This window comes from Diospyros lotus, chromosome 13, assembly GCF_014633365.1.
Source record: "Diospyros lotus cultivar Yz01 chromosome 13, ASM1463336v1, whole genome shotgun sequence".
Taxonomy (NCBI): domain Eukaryota; kingdom Viridiplantae; phylum Streptophyta; class Magnoliopsida; order Ericales; family Ebenaceae; genus Diospyros; species Diospyros lotus.
The window spans coordinates 14,490,937-14,511,836 of record NC_068350.1 but is presented as its reverse complement, the minus strand read 5'-3'; the positions used below and the strand labels follow the sequence as shown (position 1 = coordinate 14,511,836).

Here is a 20,900-nt window from a genome sequence, read left to right as displayed (position 1 = left end):
GAGGTATTTCCAAGTAATGGAATAGAAGTAGAACTAGCACCGTTGATAATGTAGAGACCATTTTTCTCCGTAGCATTGCCAATCGTCCATCCTGAAGACAAGGCTTGAAACACACAAAGAGAAGGAAAGAAGATTACTGGACATTTTTGGTCTCTTGAGAGCTTACTAATAGACACAAGGTTGCAGTTCAATTTTGGAACAGGAAGGGCGAAATTTAATCTTAAGCAAGATACATCAATAGAACCTCGACCCATTGCTTTTGAAATTGTGCCATCCGCCAATGTGATTTCAATATCATCATCACATTTTTCATAGGTTAAAAAATTAGTTTGGTTTCCGATCATATGATCTGATGCACTAGTATCAATAATCCACCCTTCATCGATATAACCATTTGTAAGACACAAAATTCTAGTATTACCTTTATGAGCAATAGTTGCCATCGAGGATGCAACATCTGCTTCTTTAAGTAGGTTTTGATTGGTTGATTCTGTGGTAAGGGCACGATTGGGCTCACGATTTGTCTCTTGTTGGTTATGTGGTTTCTAGTCAGCTGGTTTGCCATGTAGTTTTCAACATGTCTGCTTGGTATGGTTGGGCTTATTACAATGACTACACCATTGTTGTTCCTTTCCAGCTTTCTGATTGCGTTGATGTGATGCTAGTGGCCTATTTTGATGGGTTGTCAAGGTAGATAAAGTGGTGTCCAATTCAGTAGAGGAGCTGGTAAGCATCACTCTTCTCCAACTCTCTTCTCTTCTAACCTCTGCAAAGACTTCACAAATATTAGGAAATGGCTTAGTATTTAATAACCTACCACGTACCTCGTCCAAGTCCTTGTTTAATCCGAGAAGGAATTCAAAAATCCACTCTTTTTCAAGCAGCTATGTGAACTTGACACCGTCTTCAAGACAATTCCAATCTATATTGTAAAACAAGTCCATCTCCTGCCATAATTCAGTCAATGAATTATAGTATTCAGTGATTGATTTATAGCCTTGTCAAGTATCTCGAATTTTGAATCACACTTCAAAACATTGTGAAGTGTTTTTCAAGTTAGAGTAGATCTCTTGGACAGCCTCCCAAATGTCTTTGGCTGTTTTGTGGAATAAGTAGGCTCTCCTGATCTTAGGTTCCATTGAGTTGATCAACCATGCCTCATAATAGAATTTTCTGCATCCCGAGCCTCATAAGTCGGGGTTGTTGAGGCAAGCTTTGGAATGGCACCAATGACATACCCGGCCTTGCCTTTCCCTTTGAGCATAAAGAAAACAGACTGGAACACTCTCTGAAATTGGTTCCATTTAACTTATGTTAAGAGTGATACGGAGGGAATGATTATCAAGAGAGGAGGGCTGGACAGAGTTTGGAGTGGATGAAGGGTTTTCCTTGTGAGATGTGGATGAAGAGGAGTTGGTCGTAGTTCGATCAGCTCCAACCATCGTCTACTCTGATACCATGAACAAAAATAACTTGAGGTTGAAAAATTGTGCTTGGGTACCTGTAAATGTTGTACCCGAGAGCTTAGAACAAGTAGGGAGGAGACTTGGTCTCAAGTGAGGTATTTATACATGAGTAAATCTAATCTCTTCCTAAAATACAGGAATACATGATAAATGAAATCAAACAACTTTGAACTTGATTTTTTTGATAGGATTATCTATATGATCTCCTTCCTGCTTGGTGCTTTATCTTCTCATCTCTTTATCTCTTTTAACTTTAAAACTTTATCCTCAACAACCTGATCACAAACCAAGCTTTATTCTTTATCTCTTATCTCCTTTTAACTTTGAAATATCCTAACAACCCTAACTCTTTATTCTTTATCTCTTATCTCCTTTTAACTTTGAAATATCCTAACAACCCTAACTCTTTATTCTTTATCTCTTATCTCCTTTTAACTTTGAAATATCCTAACAACCCTAACTCTTAATTTTCGGCCATCTCATCTTCCCGATTTTTCCAACTTCTATATGAGCAATCTGGACCCCTTTCTCTAACCTTCTATATGGCTTTTAACAGTCCATTTGCAATTTCTTTTCCTGTTTATTGCTGAATCTTTCATTAGACATCTCATTAAGTAGATAACTTACAATCATTGACCAACCAAGCCTAAAACCAAATAAGTTTTCGTAGACTGAAGTTTCTCTCCTTAATCTTTGCTCGTTTATCTTCTCTCAATGTTTTATAGTGTGACTTGTTAGCTTGATCCCTTTATAATTTTCACAACATTGAAAATCTTTCTTATTTTTCTAAATAGGCATTAAAGTGCTCTTTCTCCACTTATGATACCTGCTTTGATTTAAGGATCACATTAAATAATTTTGCTCGACCAAAAAATGCTCTCCCATTTATTTCCATGCTTCTATTGAAATATCATTTGGTCCAATTGCTTTACTATTCTTCATCTTTTTCATAGCTTGCATTATTTTATTTCAACAAATATATGTTTATAAAACATGAACTTCCCCTATAATATAAAACTATTACTATTCTTATTATTTTGTCAAGTAAACAAATGGCAGGTTATTCTTTTCTCCATTGTTCTTATGAGGGATTTTGGCATGAAGCATTCAACACAGTTGTGTTTTGTAGAGATGTACTTACCATTCTTGTTGCGCTTTCGGCAGTGTCTTTCTTCACTAAGTTGCTGCAAGCATTTATGTTTCTCTGAATAATTGTGCAAAGTTTTCTGACTTTATTGCTACATTTATTGTGACCATTATTGTTTTTGTCTTGCATATTCTCTAGATTTTGCTAATTGGAGGTGATGAACTTGCTTTTTTTGGTTAAGATTCATATCCTGGAGTGTTAATGATTTGATTCATTTTCTTATTTATTGTTTCTGTTACTCATGGTGGCGAATATTTGACTGCAAGTTTGTAAACCCTTTCATATAATTCTCTAGTTTAGTTCACTAACTTGAATGATAAATAAAAATGTAAAATATTCAATTCATTTTACTTAATTCCTAAAAGAAAAGGGAAATAAGAGTATTTATGTTTCAGTGAACCACACATTATTGTTTTAAGGCAAAATATGTTGATGCAAGATGCTTTTGATTGTGTTTCAGATAGATACATATCATATATTGAACCTTGTTCTGGAGCCATGGACGGAGATTTTCATAAGCCTTCCCTTGCAAGTGAAAATGGATTTTTATGGGATATAAGCAGTCCTGGATCAGACAAACCCGTATTGGAAGATGGGTTGGCTAAAGAAAGCTCTTCTGAGGTGGGGACTTGTGATAAAGGTACCTGTCATTGATTTCATTTCATTTCTTGAGAACGTAGGTGATGCTCGGATAAAGGGTATGTGGGCAAGAGATTTGGATGTGGGATTGTGGTTATTGGGAGATAAACAACTTCTCTTTTGAATTTTGCATTGCACTTAAGGTGTGAACACAAAAACAGGAAAAGGTGGAGTGAGCTGGTCTTGTTCACTACTGCTGCCTTCACCCTGTTCTCAGTTCCTGTCTTTAGAGGTAAGTACCAGTGGTTGGACCTAGTCTCTACCCATTGTCCAAGTACTCCTGTGGTATATACGGCTATGTTCGGGCCTAGGATTTTCCAAATTTTTTGACAGAAGGGAAATGAAATGATAATAAAACTACTTAAGTGCATGTACTCTTACATGCATATGAGGATATTAATTTTTTTTTTATTTTCCATTTACTTCCACAAATCCTGGTTCCTAATACAGTTCAAGAGACTTTCACATTGATATGAGTCAATTGGTCAATGCTACAAGTTCATCTGTTATGTGTAGTCCTGGGGACTACTTTGGCATCTTCTAGGTTTTTCTTTTTTTTCTTTTTTTTTTTTCTGTAAATGTCTTCTAGGTTTTCATTCCTGTGATTTGGATCATGTTTCCATTTTTAGTAAGTTCAGGCTGATACAGGTAGAATTTTTAATTAGGACAATTTCACTAGGAACCCAATGGATAACCTTGAAAGACAACATTGGACAAAAGAAAACTAGTTGCTCGATATGTTTACAAGTTAAGCCCATATGCCTCTCCATTTTCAGCATAAGAAAACATAAATAGCTTCATACTATTTATTTATTCATTTATTTATCACACAAACTGGATTTAATCCTCTTTATCAACAAAAAATGCTTACAGGTTCCTGAAGAGGCACTTGCCAACACTTCCTCTCAAGGGGCAAGCCAGCGAGTACAAAAGCATTCAAATTCTACCGGGTAAGCTATGATAAATAAAGATCCTGTGCCATATTTAATGCCACCATTGACATGATAGAAAGAGTTGCTTAACTGCTTATTAAGAAAAAGAGGATCTGGTGCTCCATGAAACCCCACCCCAACAATTTGAAAGGAGACCTGATGCCATAACTATTACAGTTAGGAGCTGTCCACCAGCTGGATGACGTTGGAAGTTAAATAGATGGAAGTGTGAAGACTGGACCTTAAATGTTAAGAATGGTTCTTGTGTGTGGTGTCAAATTTGCAGTCTTGAAAAATGTTTGGCGGTCTTCTCCAAGCCAGTAGATATGGTGTTTGAATTAATGATTGCCAAATTTGTGTTTCTGCTAGAATCTATGAAGCACAAGCGTGGACTCGAACATGGATACGGGGACATGGTGACATGGGATACCAAGACATGACATTTTTCAAAAAGTTAATGTCACATTCCTAAGGGTAGGATAGTTAATATCATTTTCTTAGGATTGTACCGAGTCTGTTATAAGTAACCATGATCCACTGGGTGTACATTCTTGGTTAGTTACTTCCAACTGTGGGCTATATATATATGCCCACCGCCACAGATTTGGGCATGTGATGAATGAATATTCTATTTTTCTCTCTCTAATTATGTTATTCTCTCTCTCTCTCTCTCGCGCGTATTTTCTCTAAGTCTGAATATACCAAATCTGACCCTTGTCAATTCTAGAAAATTGACAATTGGTAACAGAGCCAGTTTTCAGCCACCTGTGTGCCGCTGATAGCTGCCCACTCTGATTGAAAGTTCCGACCCATACTGGTGAGGCGAACCAGTGTGCCATTGAGAATTGCCCACCTTGATCGGAAGGAGATTTCGACCCGTTCTAGAGAGGTGACTCTGATCAAGGCAACTAGGAGGCTCAACGATGGCAGAAGGGACGAGGATGAAGCAATTTGAGATGTGTTTGGACACTCTGGAGTAGGGAATTCGACTACACCAAGAATTGCTCGATGATAAGATGGATATGATGGACGTGGGCCTTCAACAGACCCAGGGGGAGTTGGGTCGGACTAGAGCTAAGGGTGCGGCCGCACGAGAGGAAGTCACCAACCTTAGAGGGGGCATCCAGGGCCTTCAGGAAGAAGTCGCTAGAATTGGACAGTAGTTGAGCACCGTGTTGAGTTTATTATCACGGTTGCCAAATGCTAGCCTTCCGGTGGACTTTCCTTCAAGGCAAACCACGGCCCCAATATTGACTAGAGCAAGGGACAGGCCCCAAATCACCAACCCAATGGGCATGGAGGAGCGGCTGGAGAATTGTCAAAGAGGTCTTCCTGTGACCTTGAACCATCCCCCGATGCCGAAGTTAGAAATTCCGACATTCAAAGGGAGCAAACCGCGCTGGTGGGTCTGGCGTTGTGAGTGATTCTTCCATCACTATCGAGTGGAGGACAGCCAAAAGGTAAATCTGGTTGCCGCTTACTTGAATGACGCAGTGGACTCGTGGTTCCAAAGCTGGAGTAGCAGGAGGGTTGTTCTGGTTTGGGAGGAGTTTGTGGCACCTTTTTGTGTCCTTTTGGGGAGAAAACCATGGCTGACGTAGTGGAGGAATTTAGCAAGCTAAGGCAGGTTGGTTCAGTGGAAGAATATCAGACTTGATTCGAGGAACTGAAATTGTTATTAATGATTTCCCGACCTACTTTGGATGAGCCAGATTTTGTTTCGAGTTTCATCAGCGGGTTGAGCAATGAACTTCGACCCATGGTGAAAATGCGGCAGCCAGTTACTGTAGAACAAGTGCCTGAAAAGGCTCAGCTGCAGGAGTTGGCATTAGAAGCGGTGTTTAAAAAGCAGAGGGATGCAGCTAAAGGGTATGCAGGGGGCAGCCTGCAGCATGGGGGAGGAGTTGTAATTAAATCCGGGCAGCAAAAAGGGCATAAAGGGAATCTGCTTCCGAAGAATCATCCTAATGCAGTTTTGGTGAAGTCCCTTTCGATGGAACAAAAAGGGAAACTTGGGTTGTGCTTCCGCTGTAGGGAGAGGTATTCCCCTGGTCATCAATGTAGAAAGCAACTTCTGCAAATGGAAGGCCAAGAAGAAGATGAAGAAGAAGGAGCAGAAGAAGCTTGTCAATTGGAGGCTGTGGGGGATGGAACTGTTGGGGAAGAAGGTGGAGAGATATCCTTACATGCCTTGGAGGGCTGCCCATCCGAGAAGATAATTAAAGTGAAGGGATCAGTGGGGAAGAGGAGAGTGATGAAGAAGCACCACAGCTTCCTAGATGAGGATACCACCTTAAACTTACAGTGTCACATGCAAGAAACTCTTCCCTTGGCGGTAATGGTTGCAAATGGCAGCCAAATGGTAAGTAGTTCAAATGTCCATAATTTAGGTGGCTGATGCAAGGTCATGAATTCACTACAGATTTGTGAATTTTAAAGTTAGGAGGCTGCAACATTGTGCTAGAGGTGGATTGGATGAAAACGGTGAGCCCCTTGATTTTTGATTTCATTAAACTGGAAGTAACTTTCGGATTGGCAGGGAAGAAGATCATGTTGACAGGGAGTTGGGAAGAGGGGGAATGTAAACTGGTGACAGGGCGAAGGATGCAGAATTTGTTTCAGTATGGGGAAGCTGCCATTGCCCAGCTACATCCCCTATATGCAATGGAGTTGGGGGTTGAGGAAGAAGATGCAGGAGGAAAGGCAGCAACAGAAAGAGTGGACCACTCAGGCCTTAAAATGACTGCCACTTTACATCTGCTCAACGAAGTACATCCTAGTGACCCTTTACATTCCTTGTTGATTAAGTTTGAGGATTTGTTTGCTGAACCTTCTAGCCTACCCCCTCTATCCATTTGAAACCAAATATGGAGACTGTAAATGTTTGGTCCTATAGGTATTCTTCTTTTCAAAAGGCTGAAAATGGAAAGACTGATCAAAGAAATGATGACGAAATCCATAATTTAGCCGAGTCAAAAGTCCTTTTGCTTCCCCCGTTCCTCTAGTCAAGAAAAAAGATGGCTCTTGGTGGTTTTGTGTTGACTACCGCCAATTGAATTCCCTAACCATCAAGAACAAATTCTCAATTCCAATAATAGAGAATCTCCTAGATGAATCGGCAGGTGCCACTGTTTTCTCCAAGCTTGGCTTAAGATCAAGGTATCACCAGATTCGGATGAGTCTAACAGATATTTCCAAGAATGCCTTTAGGACTCATCAAGGCCTATATGAGTTTTTAGTAATGTCGTTGCCACCTTCCAAACCTTAATGGACCACATTTTTAACCCCTATCTGAGCAAATTCATACTTGTCTTTTTTGTTGATATTCTCATTTATAGCCCATCTCTTGACTAACATTTGAGCCACTTAGAAACAACTTTCAAAATCCTTAGATTTAATCAAATAAAGCGATCTAAGTGTACCTTTGCTAAGAGGAAGGTGGAGTATTTAGGCCACATAATTACTGCTGAATGAGTAAGTACAGACCCGAGTAAGATTGTTGTGATGGTGGAGTGGCCGAGGCTTAACATGGTCAAAAACCTAAGAGGATTCCTAGACTTAACAGGGCATTATAGGAGATTCATCAAAGATTACGGAGTTATAAGCAAACAATTAACTAAATTACTCAAAAAGAACAGTTTTGGAGGGAATCCAAGGGCAGAGGCAGCCTTCCACACATTAAAGAATGGCATGACATAGGCCCCTATACTAGCCCTACCAGATTTTACTAAGCCCTTTATTTTGGAGATGGGTGCATGCGAAATGGGGGTCGGTGCAATGTTGGTACAAGAGGGAAGACCCTTGGCTTTTCTCAGCTAAGCTTTAGCCCCAAAGCATTTGGGACTAAGCATTTATGACAAGGAACTTATTATAGTGTTAATGGCAATAGACAAATGGAGATACTATCTGCAGGGGAACTGGTTTGTGATAAAGACTGACCATGAGCCTCAAATTCCTATTGCAACAAAGGCTGCACACTCAGTTGCAAAGAAAATGAGTTACTAAGCTGCTAGGGCTAGACTATACCATACAATACAGAAAAGGGAAAGAAAACACCGTGGAAGATATACTGTCAAAGGAGGAGGAACAAGGGAGTTACCAAGCTATTTTGCCTGTAGTGCCTGATTGGGTGAAGGAGATCACAACAAGTTATGAACAAACTGCATGGGCCAAGGATCTTGTGGCTCAACTTGCAACTCAATCCCTTAATCGAGATAGTTACACCTTGTCATCCAGGTTATTGAGGTTCAAAGGGAGATTGGTAATAGGAGAAGATGAACAGCTAAAGAGAAGGGTCCTACAATCCTTGCACCACTCACCTATTGGGGGTCATTTGGGCTTAAATGTTACTTATCACAAGGTAAGGCACTTGTTTTATTGGCCTGGACAGAAAAGAGATGTAACCAAATATGTGTTGGAGTGTCTGGTCTGTCAGCATTACAAGCATGAGCAGGTGAGTGCGATTTTGTTCACCCCCTTTAACGGGGGTGACCATCACCCTCACTATTCATGTGAGGGTGAAAAACAACGGAACGACCTGGAATAGTTTTTGATTGCCATTCCGTTGCTTTTCACCCTCACATGAATAGTGAGGGTGATGGTCACCCCCCGTTAAAGGGGGTGAACAAAATCGCTCTCCTGAGCAGGTTCCATATCCAGGCCTGCCTCAGCCACAGGACATTACAGAGTAGGTATGGCAGCAAATCTCTATAGATTTTATGGAAGGTCTGCCTAAATCAGAAAGGAAGAGTGTTGTGTTAGTGGTAGTCGACAAGCTGACTAAATTTGGCCATTTCATAAGCATGGCTCCCCCCTATACAACCCTCAGATTTTATGGAAGGTTTGCCTAAATCAGAAGGGAAGAGTATTGTGTTAGTGGTAGTCGACAAGCTGACTAAATTTGGCCATTTCATAAGCATGGCTCCCCCCTATACAACCCTCGAGGTAGCAAGGTCGTTGTTGGATTCTGTGGTGAAGATACATGGGCTACCCCTATCCATCATCTCGGATAAGGACAAAGTATTCATCAGCAGCAACTTTTGGAGAGAGTTGTTCAAACAATTGGGAGTGGGGTTGCACATGTCAAGGGCATGCCATCCCGAAACTGACGAACAAACCGAAAGGGTGAATCAATGCCTCGAGACTTACCTAAGATGAATCTGCTTTCCTAAGCCCAAGAGTTGGAACAGGTGGCTGCCACTAGCCCAATGGTGGTATAATTCAAACTTCCACCAATCCTTAAAGAGATCCCCATTTGATGCCCTCTTTGGTTATAAGCCACCTTTAATTCCTGTTGTTATGCAATATTCTAGAATTGAAACAGCTGCAAACCAGTATTCGTAGCAACAACAAGAAGCATTGAAGGTGATAAAGGAGGAGTTAACAGTAGCACAAAATCAAATGAAGCAAATGGCAAATAGGAGGAGGAGTGAGAGAACTTTCGAGGTGGGCGACATGGTTTATTTGAAGGTTAAAAGGTTTTAGCAACAACGTTTTTTCTATGACCCCTACATCAAAGTTAAAGTCCCAAGTATTATGGGTCTCTTCCTATCTTAGCCAAGATCGGGAAGGTGGCATACAAGCTGCAATTATCAGAACGAGTGAAGATTCACCACGTTTTCCACGTGTCATTGTTAAAAAAGTCCATGGGTCCTACGGAATGAACTAGCTTGAACCTGCCCCACATGGAAGAGGATGCAGCAACAAGGGAGGAGCCACTTGCAGTGCTGGAAAAGAGTCATCCACCAAAATTCTTTACCCCTTACCCAAGTCTTGGTGCAGTGGAGTCACCTGCACCCTGATCACACAATTTGGGAATACCTACCCGATCTTCTCAAACAATTTTTCTGAGTCGCCCAACTTTTGTAATTTCTTGAGGACAAGAAATGTTTCCCGGCGGGAGGGGGGGGTGTTTGTCACATTCCTAAGGGTAGGATAGTCAATATCATTTTCTTCTTTATGTTATGAGGGTTGTACCAAGTCTGTTATGAGCAACCATGCTCCACTGGGTGTACATTCTCGGTTAGTTACTCCCAGCTATGGGCTATATATATATATATATGGCTGCCACCACAAATTTGGGCATGTGATGAATGAATATTCTCTTTTTCTCTCTCTCTAATTCTATTACTCTCTCTCTCTCTCTCTCATCTTCTCTAAGTCTGAATATACCAAATCTGACCCTTGTCAATTCTGGAGAATTTACAGTTAAGAGACGACATGGTTGAGATATATTAATTAATAGAATAATTTTTTATACTTTTAATGGCATAATAAAGTATCAAAAAGCTATTCCAAACTCATAAATATGCATTTAAAATTCATAAGGCAAAATTTCAAATGAATAACTCTAATCTAATTGCCAATCAACTCACATTCCAGTCATCTTCATCCCTCATAATCTAGTTGATGTTTAAAGAGCTAAAAAATAGAAGTATGAAGGGTATAAAAATTGAATGATCGTGCAATCAAAACAGACACACGAGAACCCTTATCTTTTAGTCTTTGAAGTGTTTGCATAGGAGACACGAGAGTCATGTGTGCGCGATTGTATCCTTTAAAAAATTTTAAGAAAGTGTCAAGCATGCCATGTGGGCATGTCCCACAAGCATCGAAGGCATGTTCAGCATGCTAGGAACATCGGTACGACAACGGTTAAGGAGTGTCTGTGCTTTATAGCTGGAACCTTAGATCTTTTTTATCAGATGTTCATGGCCAATTTGATAATATTGTGATAGGCTTTTATTTCTCCCCATAGACAACCTAGGGACTATGATTGTAGACACTTTCGAGTTCTACTTTTTGGTGGATAAAAATTTCACTTGGGAAGGGCTTTTATTTGAGCTTTTGATAGGAGCTCATGCTTTAATAAATGAAATTGTACCCTAAAGTTTTTGGTCAACCATTGTGAATAGTCTGAAGTTCAATGATTAGTTTACCCTAACACATTGTAATGATGAGACCAACTATTTTTCCTATGCAAATATAAAGACATAGGAAAGAGCTGGTAATAAATCTTTGGGTAAATTTTTGTCACACCCCTGGGGTTGAGCTAGGGAATGAAAAGGGAATTGGGAAGATTAAGAGTAGAATTTGGAGGGAGAGAAACAGCAAAAAGGTGAAGAATATTTGAGAGAAAGGAAGAGAAGATAACAAAGAAAGATACACAGAATATCAATTCATTACTCAACATGACTCCATTCTACAACTGTGGCTTAATATATAACCTCACAGCCATACACATGCACCCATGTGCAATACACCTCAAATTCTAATTATCTCTAACTACAGGACAAATAACCCTAACAGAAAATAAAAACTAAAATTACAATAGCTACCCTTGGCATGTGACAAATTTTTCCCCCTTGAAATGTTTCTTATCCCTAAGAAACTTATTACCATCAATCTATTGTTTCTTTATCCAATTCTAGCTGGCTCCCTTACTTCATTGTCTTCCTCTAAACCTTCCATACAAATTGTCTTCTGCATAGGTGGTTGGGATTGAATTTGTCCCCGCATTTAAAGCATAATTTGAGTCTCCTTCGAGACTCCATAATAGGAGAATTGGCTGCATGAGGATGCTCTTTTGTTACAATTTCGTGCTTCTTAACAAACGCTTCCAATGATAATTCATGCAAACGGGCCTTCTTAGCCTCTTGTCTTACCGAAGTAGGTTGCAATATTTTGACCATCAGCCTTAGCTCAACTCAATCCCCTGAGAAAGTTAGACACAAAATAATGCTCATCCAAGGTCGGGTGAACTTGTCTTATTATTGACTTAAAACTCCTCAAACCTTACTAGATACTCTTCCATTGTTCCTTCTTGCTTCAATTTGTTAATTCTTCCACAATATCAGTTAGGTTTCGTTCCCCGAAATGAGCGTAAAATTCCTTTACAAACTCAAGCCATGTCCATTCCATTCTCTGTTTGCTCCACCCTTGAAATCGTGAATTTGTCACATCATTCAGATAGGCAGCTACCGTGTTTACCTTGTTCTCTTCTACTATTTAGTAGTGGTAAAAAGAACATTCACATCGTCCAATCCACCATCGGGGTTTATCCTCTTCAAACATCTGGATTTCGAGTCTCGATGTAGGAGGATTATATAGGTTCATTAGGGGTCCTCGAGGAGACCCTTCAGCAGCATACTCTGTTTATTCATCCACTACTGGCCGACCCCTTGGTTCGGGAAAGGTGGGTGTTGCTATGGCTTAGGGAGGGAAATCCACTGGTAGGCTTACGTTGGGCTGTCAGGAAAACATGGCGAGGGCAGCACACAACTGCTGGCTCAACCTCGGAAACTCTTCCCGAATGTTCCTCTCCATCATTGACACATCTGCTCGAATGTGGCTGACTTCCTCCTAGGTGTGTCGGATTCCTGATTCAATCATCTCTAGCCTCTCGTCTACTTGCTCATGGTTCTGTCAAAGGCCCAATTCCAAGGCATCCAACCTCGACTCTAGTTGTTTCATCTATGTGCCTTCCACCACACCTCACCTCAAATCCTTCCTCTGGTTCTGCCTAATTACTGACTCTGGTCTTACCTAATCATTGACTACAATTGACAACAGCCATGGCACCCACTTCCTCGTTTGACCCAATCGCGATTGCCAAAAACCCACTACAACAATCATGATCACTTCAAACCTCCTACGCCGGTTGTCCACTCCAGTCGTGAACCTCTGAGCTATTTGTGTCACCACCTTCGATAGAGTCGCAATCACTTCGGAATTTCCACACCAGTTGTCTGCTCCAATCGCGAAATTCCTAGCTATCTGCATCACCACCTTCGATGGACTCTCGCACCAATCGCGAACGCTTGTCTGTTCACATCGCCTCTATTCGACTACCAAGACCTCCCACTCTAATACCAACTGTCACACCCTAGGGTTGAGCTAGGGTATGAAAAGGCAATTGGGAAGATTAAGAGAAGAATTTGGAGGGGGAGATTAGATGGGAGGGAGAGAAACAACAAGGTGAAGAATATTTGAGAGAAAGGGAGAGAAGATAATAGAGATAGAGATAGAGATACATAGAATATCAATTCATTACTAAACATGCCTCCATCCTACAACTGGGGCTTAATATATAGCTCCCCTGGCATGTGACAATTTCACAAACAATTGTTGAGGTTTGCTTAAATTGCATCTTTCACTCGTGTGTTTCCATAATGGCGCCATCCTCCCTTGATTAATTATTGTGCAACCCATACCCCCCCTTTCATTAATTAATGGTAGTTAATTGTGTAGAAATCCCCAAAATACCCTTCCCTTTCTCTACCTTTTTCTAAAATCTCACAAATAAAAAAATGAGAAAGAAATTATAGAATTTTGTCATTGCCTATGATCAAAGATGGGGAAGATGAATCCAGATTGAATAATGGTGAGAGAGAGAGATCCTTTTATCCTGGATAGAAATTAACTACTATTGGAATATGTAAGAAAAGTTGTAATTGTATTTCTCATAGGGTAAATCACCCTATATACACGTAGAAACTTACAAAGTAGGAAAGATTACAACAAGGAAACTAAACCTAATCAATTATGTACAAAAGGCAACTAATAAACATGGAAAGATTCTAACAATCAATCTCACATGCAGGACATTGATTGGGATGTCTACTAATCAAATCAGTTTCTCCAACACCCCCTTCAAGCTGGCGAGTATATGTTGACCATTCTCAGCTTGCATGTAATCTCTTGAAATCTTGTCGGTAGAAGACCTTTAGTTAGGATGTTTGCTAATGATTTTCTATTGGCATATAAGGAGTAATAATTAAACCACTGTCCATTTTTTCCTTGATGAAATATCTATCAACCTCTATATGTTTGGCATGATCATGCTGGATTAGATTATAAGTAATACTGATAGCAGACTTATTTTCACAATACAATTTCATTGTTTCTTCTGGTTTGCTCGTGAGGTCATTTAAAATAATCCTCAGTCACAGAAGTTTACATACTCCATGAGCCATAGTTCTAAGCTCTGCCTCGACACTTGATCTCGCAACCACACTTTGCTTTTTACTCCTCCATGTGACCAAGTTTTCTCCTAGAAATGTACAATAGCCTGATGTGGGTCGTCTGTCCATAGTAACCCTGCATAGTTAGGGTCAAAATAGGCTTCTAGAGTCATGCCACCATTGTTTCGAAACATGATTCATCTTCCTTGAGTTGCCTTTAAGTAATGTAGGATGCGGTTAACAATCTGTAGATGGTCTTCCTTCGGATCATATGCATAAATTGGCTGATTATTTCAAGGGAGATGAGATGTGGGAGAAGAGAGAGGAGATAAAAGGAGAAAAATAGTTTAAATATTGGGGAAAATGGTCAATTAACTAAACCTGTTAATAGGGAGGGAGGTTGGTGGCATTTTCAAGGGGTGGTCCGGGCAAGTTGACCAAACCATAGGGATGGTGAGTGATCTTTCGAGGGTGTTTGTTTTTATCCTTTTTTTTTTAATGCCTTTTAGGGCTCACTTATAAATGTGGAAATGGAGGCGGCATGTGAAGCTGATAATATATATCAAAAATTGTTTCATGTTCTATCGTGTACACTATGAAGAACCTGTTCTTTCATCATTGACTTTTTAACGGCTGATGTTTAGATTTCATGTGATTAATTCGCTCGCTTTTATTTCACTTGATACACTAGTGAGGACATGCTTCTCTTGGTAATTAGAGTTGGCACTCACAGTTTGTTATTTTGGTCATTTTCAGGTTGTCGCAGTCCGTTGCAAGTAAACGGCAAAAGGAAGAAGTGCCCAGTTCACAAGGTCTGTCATGCTTGTCACAGCCAAAGAATGGGAATTGTGTTTCATGAAAAATTATGAAAACTGTAGAAGGATGAAACAGCCTTAGTTCTCACACCAGAATTTTTGCACGATAAAGAGTTTTACAGTGTCCGGCCGGTTAAGTTAATATTCTCCTTTTTTTTTTTTTTTTTTTGTCTTAGTTTCTCTTTCAGAAAAGCGGGCAAATTTTTTGTTCATGCCCCCTTTTTCGTTCATGGATGATAAGGGTAGATAGTAGTCTGTTGCTGTTTGTAATTTTTCTGTATTTAGCATTGTGGTTAGCAATCAATCTATGGTAGATATCCCCAAATCTGAATCATAAGGGATAGAGGAGGCTTTCTAGTGTTTCTCTTCTTTGATGGTATTTTAATTAATGCGTGTGTGCTCTATGTACCTCTGGTCCAACTAGGAATATCAAGTAATTGTCTCCACGGGCATAGCACGGATGGTTTACAGGGTAGAAGATTGCACTCAAGATTGTAGGTTTGAGTCATGACAGATGCAATGTGAGAATTTTATCCTCTCGCGGGGTAGTTCTTTGTGGGCATTATGTTCTGTGCCTCCTATCTTGGGGGCCGTCGTGTTCCGTGATTAACTCCTCCCACGTGCGTGAGGCAGTGTGAGGGGGGTTCTTAAGGTGAGAGATTTCACATTTTGCATTAAGGAATCTCAAGTACTTGGTTATTATAACCAGATGGATTTGCAGGAGATTAGGCTCCACGCGCCCTGGGGGTTCTCCTCTTAGAGATGGAAGAGAGGCATTCTCTTGGGGTGGAAGCAGAGTATTGGCGTATTGCTCTTTCTCTAATTTCTCTACATTGAAATCGATTTGGTTCCATGTCTATTGAGGTTTTTTTTTTTTTAATTAATATTATTTTTTTAAAAAATTACTAAAATAGTATAAGATGGATATATTAATTACCAATCCAATATGGGAAGCTAGAATGCTTGACAAGTGCGATTGTTGATCAAACACTTGTGCTTCCTAAGAGCATTTATTGTTTTTGCTAATACAAATTTTTTAGGAAGAAATATGTACAGTACCGGTCCACTTGTAGACGATGTCATTAAGGTTTCAAAAATCAGAACAAATTGTGTTGCATTAACCATTTCGTAGTGTTATTTAATGACTCTTTTATCATTTAGATTTTAAAAATTACAACTAACAAACTGTGTTGCATAAACCAACCTCTTTGTAGTTATTTAGTCTTAATTACATTTTTTAAAATAATAAAAATGTCCGCCCTTGTTCTATCCCTCTTGAGGAGTGGGTTCATGATCTGGACCCAGCATCGTTGGGGGTGATGATGAACACAATGCTACATTCTGGAAAGGCATGGTTGGTTGGACTTTCAACCTTGACTGCCACGCTGGGTTGCCTTGTTGATTTATAGCTTCTTCAATTCATCGTTGGGGGTGATGATGATGAACACAATGCTACGTGCTGGAAAGGCATGGTTGGTTGGACTTTCAGCCTTGACTGCCTCGCTGGGTTCCCTTTTTGATTTAGCTTCTTCAATTCGTGAGTCGCACACCCAATCCTTTCGAGCGCCCTTAATTTTATAGGTCTTACAGCGATTCACAATCTATGCTTATAAGAAGATCAGGTCCGGACTTGCAGTCTGACTAGATTTAGATCTAATTTGTTTTAAGTGGGTTTAGTATTAGGTATAGTTTCAATTCAATTACATATATCATAAATGGATAAGATAAGAATCTTTTATTTTCGACCAAATTATTTAGAACTAGACTCGATTAAAATTAAATATATTATACTATCTTTTATGCATAAAATACATTTATGTAATAATCCATAATATCTCATACATAATCTATAATATATAAACATTATATATAATACAAGGTATGTTATATATACTATATATTATAATGCATTAAAAATAAGATAAATTTCATGCAAAACCTTTGAAGTTTAGCTAGAAGGTACTAACCACCCCTGTGTTTTAAAAGAAAGCATACACCTCTTTTGTTAACAAATCAAAACAAATGTTTATATAATTTGTTTCTTTCCCTATCCTCTCATCCATTTTTTTCTCAGCTCTCCATGTTACCGATGACCAATGAAGGGTTATTCATCACTTGCCATCAACAATGGACCATGATCGATGAGTTTCAACAATATTGTCAACTCGTTAGATATGGATTCCTCAATGAAACCTAGACAATTAATGGGTTTTGATTCGATCACGAACGTCAAGTGAGTTTACGAATGGATAATTTTTTTGAGTTATTTTTTTAACATTTAGAAAATAGAGAAAAAGAGTAGAGAAATGGGAGGCATTTTTAGAATTTTAAAAAAATTAACCATTGTTTTTTGACGGAGGAGGGTATGTGATGTGCTTAATATCAAGGGAGATCAGTGATATTTTTTAAAAAATAGGGATGGTTAGTGTCTTTTAACCAAACCTCAGGGGTTCCACGTGAAATTTATACTTATATATAATATAGATTACATATGTGGTGTAATATATTCTTGTAGGTTTTATTTTAAATGAATCTTGAACTTAATCGATTTTAGAGATGGATTTGTCTATTCAGATCTGTTGGGTAATCAAATTGGATAGTGGTTTTGGAAAGTTAAGGAGACTGACCCAAATATTTTAATTAGTTTCGAATTGAAGATGGAGCTTTCTCATTTCCTCTTCGTAATATCTCTTTGCTTGATGCTTCATCTTATTCCCCTCGCATTCGCAAATAGACTTAGCACCTCCATCACTTACCAGAATGATCCTTTCCTAGTTAGAAAAGGCAACCTCTTTGTTGTCTAATACAATCAATCACTTTGATTTCGTTGCAAAGAATGTCATTCGGACCTTAGTGTTGACCACAGTATAAATACAAGATCTAACAAGACCAAAGATATCTTTTTAACGCCCCCAAGGGCATAGCTTCACTAGTAAAGAAAGTGCACCTTGGGGTGATGCTCTTTGGCTCCCAGATTCAGTACTCAACCTTATTTAAGGGGGAAACTCAACAGTTAGAGCGATTTTAAAAGTTGAAAACTGTTTGTCACCCTTATATTTACGACAGGAATATGGATCGAACTGGCCGTTGAATCATTTGATTTACATCTCCTACTGATATTATGGGACCGAACAACGGGGGCGCTGGTAATGATGCATTAACAAAAAAAAAAAAAAAAATCTTCTAACAAACTCACAATAAAGACATCATCGCCAAACCCTAGCCACATGGTAGTTAAGGCAAAGGGGTCACCAAAATTTTTCTTACACTGCGGATTTGGATGTAGGGATTTTAAATAATATTATTTAAAATACAAAATTTGAAATGCTTTGACATTTTTTGAAATTTAAGTGTTTGAATAACTATTAGGCATGAGAATCATTCTAATCAATGAAAAGAAAATGTGAAAAGAATAAAAATAAAACTAAAAAGAATATGCTTAAATATTTGTCACATCTTGTCAAAAAAATATTTTCCACATATTAATATTATGCATGTTTACGTATATTATATATATATGTAATACATACATACATTTATATGTGCGTACTTAGATAAATATATGAAAGTATATGTACACATATATACCTATGTATGCATAGATGTGTAAATAGTACATATTATGTGTGTGTGTGTGTGTGAGAGAGAGAGAGAGAGAAAAGAAAGAATTGACTAATGTTGTTATGCTTTTATGATGAAAAAATTTATATTTTTTTATTTTGAAAATGAAATATATTTTATATCTTTGAAATAGAAAATGAAAAATCCAAATAACATCAAATGATAGATTTATTTTTAATGTACTTTCAATATATGCAAAAATCCCTTTGTTGCATAAATTTTCAACTTGGAAGCTTATATTATGGTATTAAAGAATATTTATTTTGAAATTAAACAAATTTTAGAGAAGTGTTAAAATTCTTTCAAAATCATACAGACTCGTTTAAAACACAAAAGCAAAACTATCAACTCTGTCGGAGAAACTGTTAATCGTTTTGTGCTTTAGAAGATGGGTTGATAAATCAAGCAAAAATTATCAATCTCTTTGTCAAAAGAGTCAATTGTCTTTAGCCTGAGAGCAAAAATAGTCGACCATTCTAGTGAACTATCGATAGAGCATTTTTCACACTCTGTGTAATTTTCTTGTAAGTTCAAAAAATGTCGACCATCATTGTAATATGTCGAAAGTTTCTCAAAAATGTTGACCTATTTGATAAAAAAAAGTCAACCATTTGCATGAAACTGTCGATAGGTTGCGTAATTTGTCAATAGAACTTTTAAAGAAGTCAACCATTTTTCTAAAGATGTTGAAAATTTGCCCCAAGTCATAAGAGGTTTTCAAATTCTCGATGGAAACAGTAGACCGATTTAAATATTTGTCAACGATTTCTTCACTAACATGTTAAAACAACTAGTTTTTGTAGCATTAAATGCTCCCAACGGCTCCTGAAATCACTAATTAATTCAAAGCAGGGAAGAAACTTATAAATACTAGCCCACGGATGCATTGAAGAAGGTTATCAAGCATATACAAATTTCAAGTGATCTCATCCTTCATTCAAGTGCCCAAATTTTTAATTTTTCTCTCAACCAAAGCTATAATGCATTTGTTATACTATATTCAAGACTTGTTGTATATTTTAAAGAAATATTGTAACTGAGAGATTTAACTCTTATATATTCTCAATTGTAATCTCTATGTATTTTTTAGTAGTTTTGCTAGAAGGCCTACTTGGGTGCAAGTAGGAGATTGTATTTACTTAGCTGATTGCTACAAGGTTTATTTGATTTCAAGTAAGAGGTTTTAGTAAATTTTGAAATTCTTAATAAGAAGTTAAGGGAGTGGACTAGACCAGATTGAGGTTGTTAAGTCATATATTAGGTTTTGATGTTGATGAGAAAATGATTTTGATGATGATATACAAAACAATATGTTAAAGATGAAAGTTAATAAAGGTATAATTGAGTAAAACATGGTAATGCAGATCGTTTTTGTCTCAAATATATCAAAATATTAATTAAATAGAAATTCAATGTTACTCGAAAAATATATTGATTAGGTAATTAAGTCTCTATACTCATCATATTAATCGAGTGAAAAACCCATTGTAATCAAGTATATCTCATATACTCTATCTTGTAATTGAGTAAAATATTACTTTACTCAAGTAATAATTTTGTAAGTAAGCATAAACTCACTTGAGTAAGCAAGTAAAGTTAATCAAATACAATTAAGTACACCTGTTAGTCAGTAGAGTAAAATTATGTTATATTTAAGTAAATCATTTTTACATAAAAAGGTAATCAATTATAAGTTAAATTGTATTCGAGTAAATAGGAATGGATACTCAATTGAATCTATTTTGTAATCTAGTATTAATTCACAAGAAATATATATGTCAAGTCTTTAGAGTGGCAAGAGTAATCACATGAATATCTCAACATACTCGATTAAATGCAAATTGTAATCAAGTATTAATTCCCAAGAATTGTCAAATCTCTTGACTTTCAATGTAATCGATTCGCAAATTTGTAATCAAGTAAATGTTAAAACATACTCGATTAAAATTAAAAAAATGCAATCAAATAATAATTTACAAAGAAAATTCTAAGTCTTTGATCTCAAATAGGTAATTGAATACGAATGTTTTTGTGATGGAGTAAAACTAAAATCAAATACAAATGTTTTTGTGATGTTTTATTTTACATTATTTGATTATACTTTTAAGATCTACATTATATTCATAATTTAAAAAAATTATAAAGACTAATATAAATTTTACAAATATATTAATTAATTTAATTTTTTTATAAATATATAATTAATTTAAAATATTACTAATATAAGCGTTGTTACTAAAATATAACAATTAATTTTAGGTGTGAGTAACCCTAAGTTCCGTGACTTGATGACAGGAAACTAGGTAACAAGAGATCTC

General features: G+C 37.6%; 1 protein-coding gene across 10 annotated transcripts in view; it reads left to right on the top strand.

The window, feature by feature from the left end:
* LOC127788400 (RNA polymerase II C-terminal domain phosphatase-like 2) overlaps nucleotides 1-15,346 on the top strand; it is a 55,634-nt gene extending 40,288 nt beyond the window's left edge. For 2 of the 10 annotated variants that reach the window (XR_008020352.1, XM_052316606.1), the window contains 2 exons: nucleotides 3,074-3,253; nucleotides 14,903-15,346. Coding sequence is in view for 5 of the 10 variants with exons in the window: in XM_052316606.1 (XP_052172566.1) it covers nucleotides 3,074-3,253; nucleotides 14,903-15,015 (293 nt within the window). In the remaining 5 variants the exon portion in view is untranslated. Of the gene's footprint in view, nucleotides 1-3,073; nucleotides 3,254-3,413; nucleotides 3,485-4,125; nucleotides 4,203-13,785; nucleotides 13,876-14,902 lie in introns of those variants that run through there. The other 8 variants (XM_052316603.1, XR_008020351.1, XM_052316605.1 and 5 more) reach the window with 8 other exon arrangements.
* The last annotated feature ends 5,554 nt before the right edge of the window (nucleotides 15,347-20,900 follow it).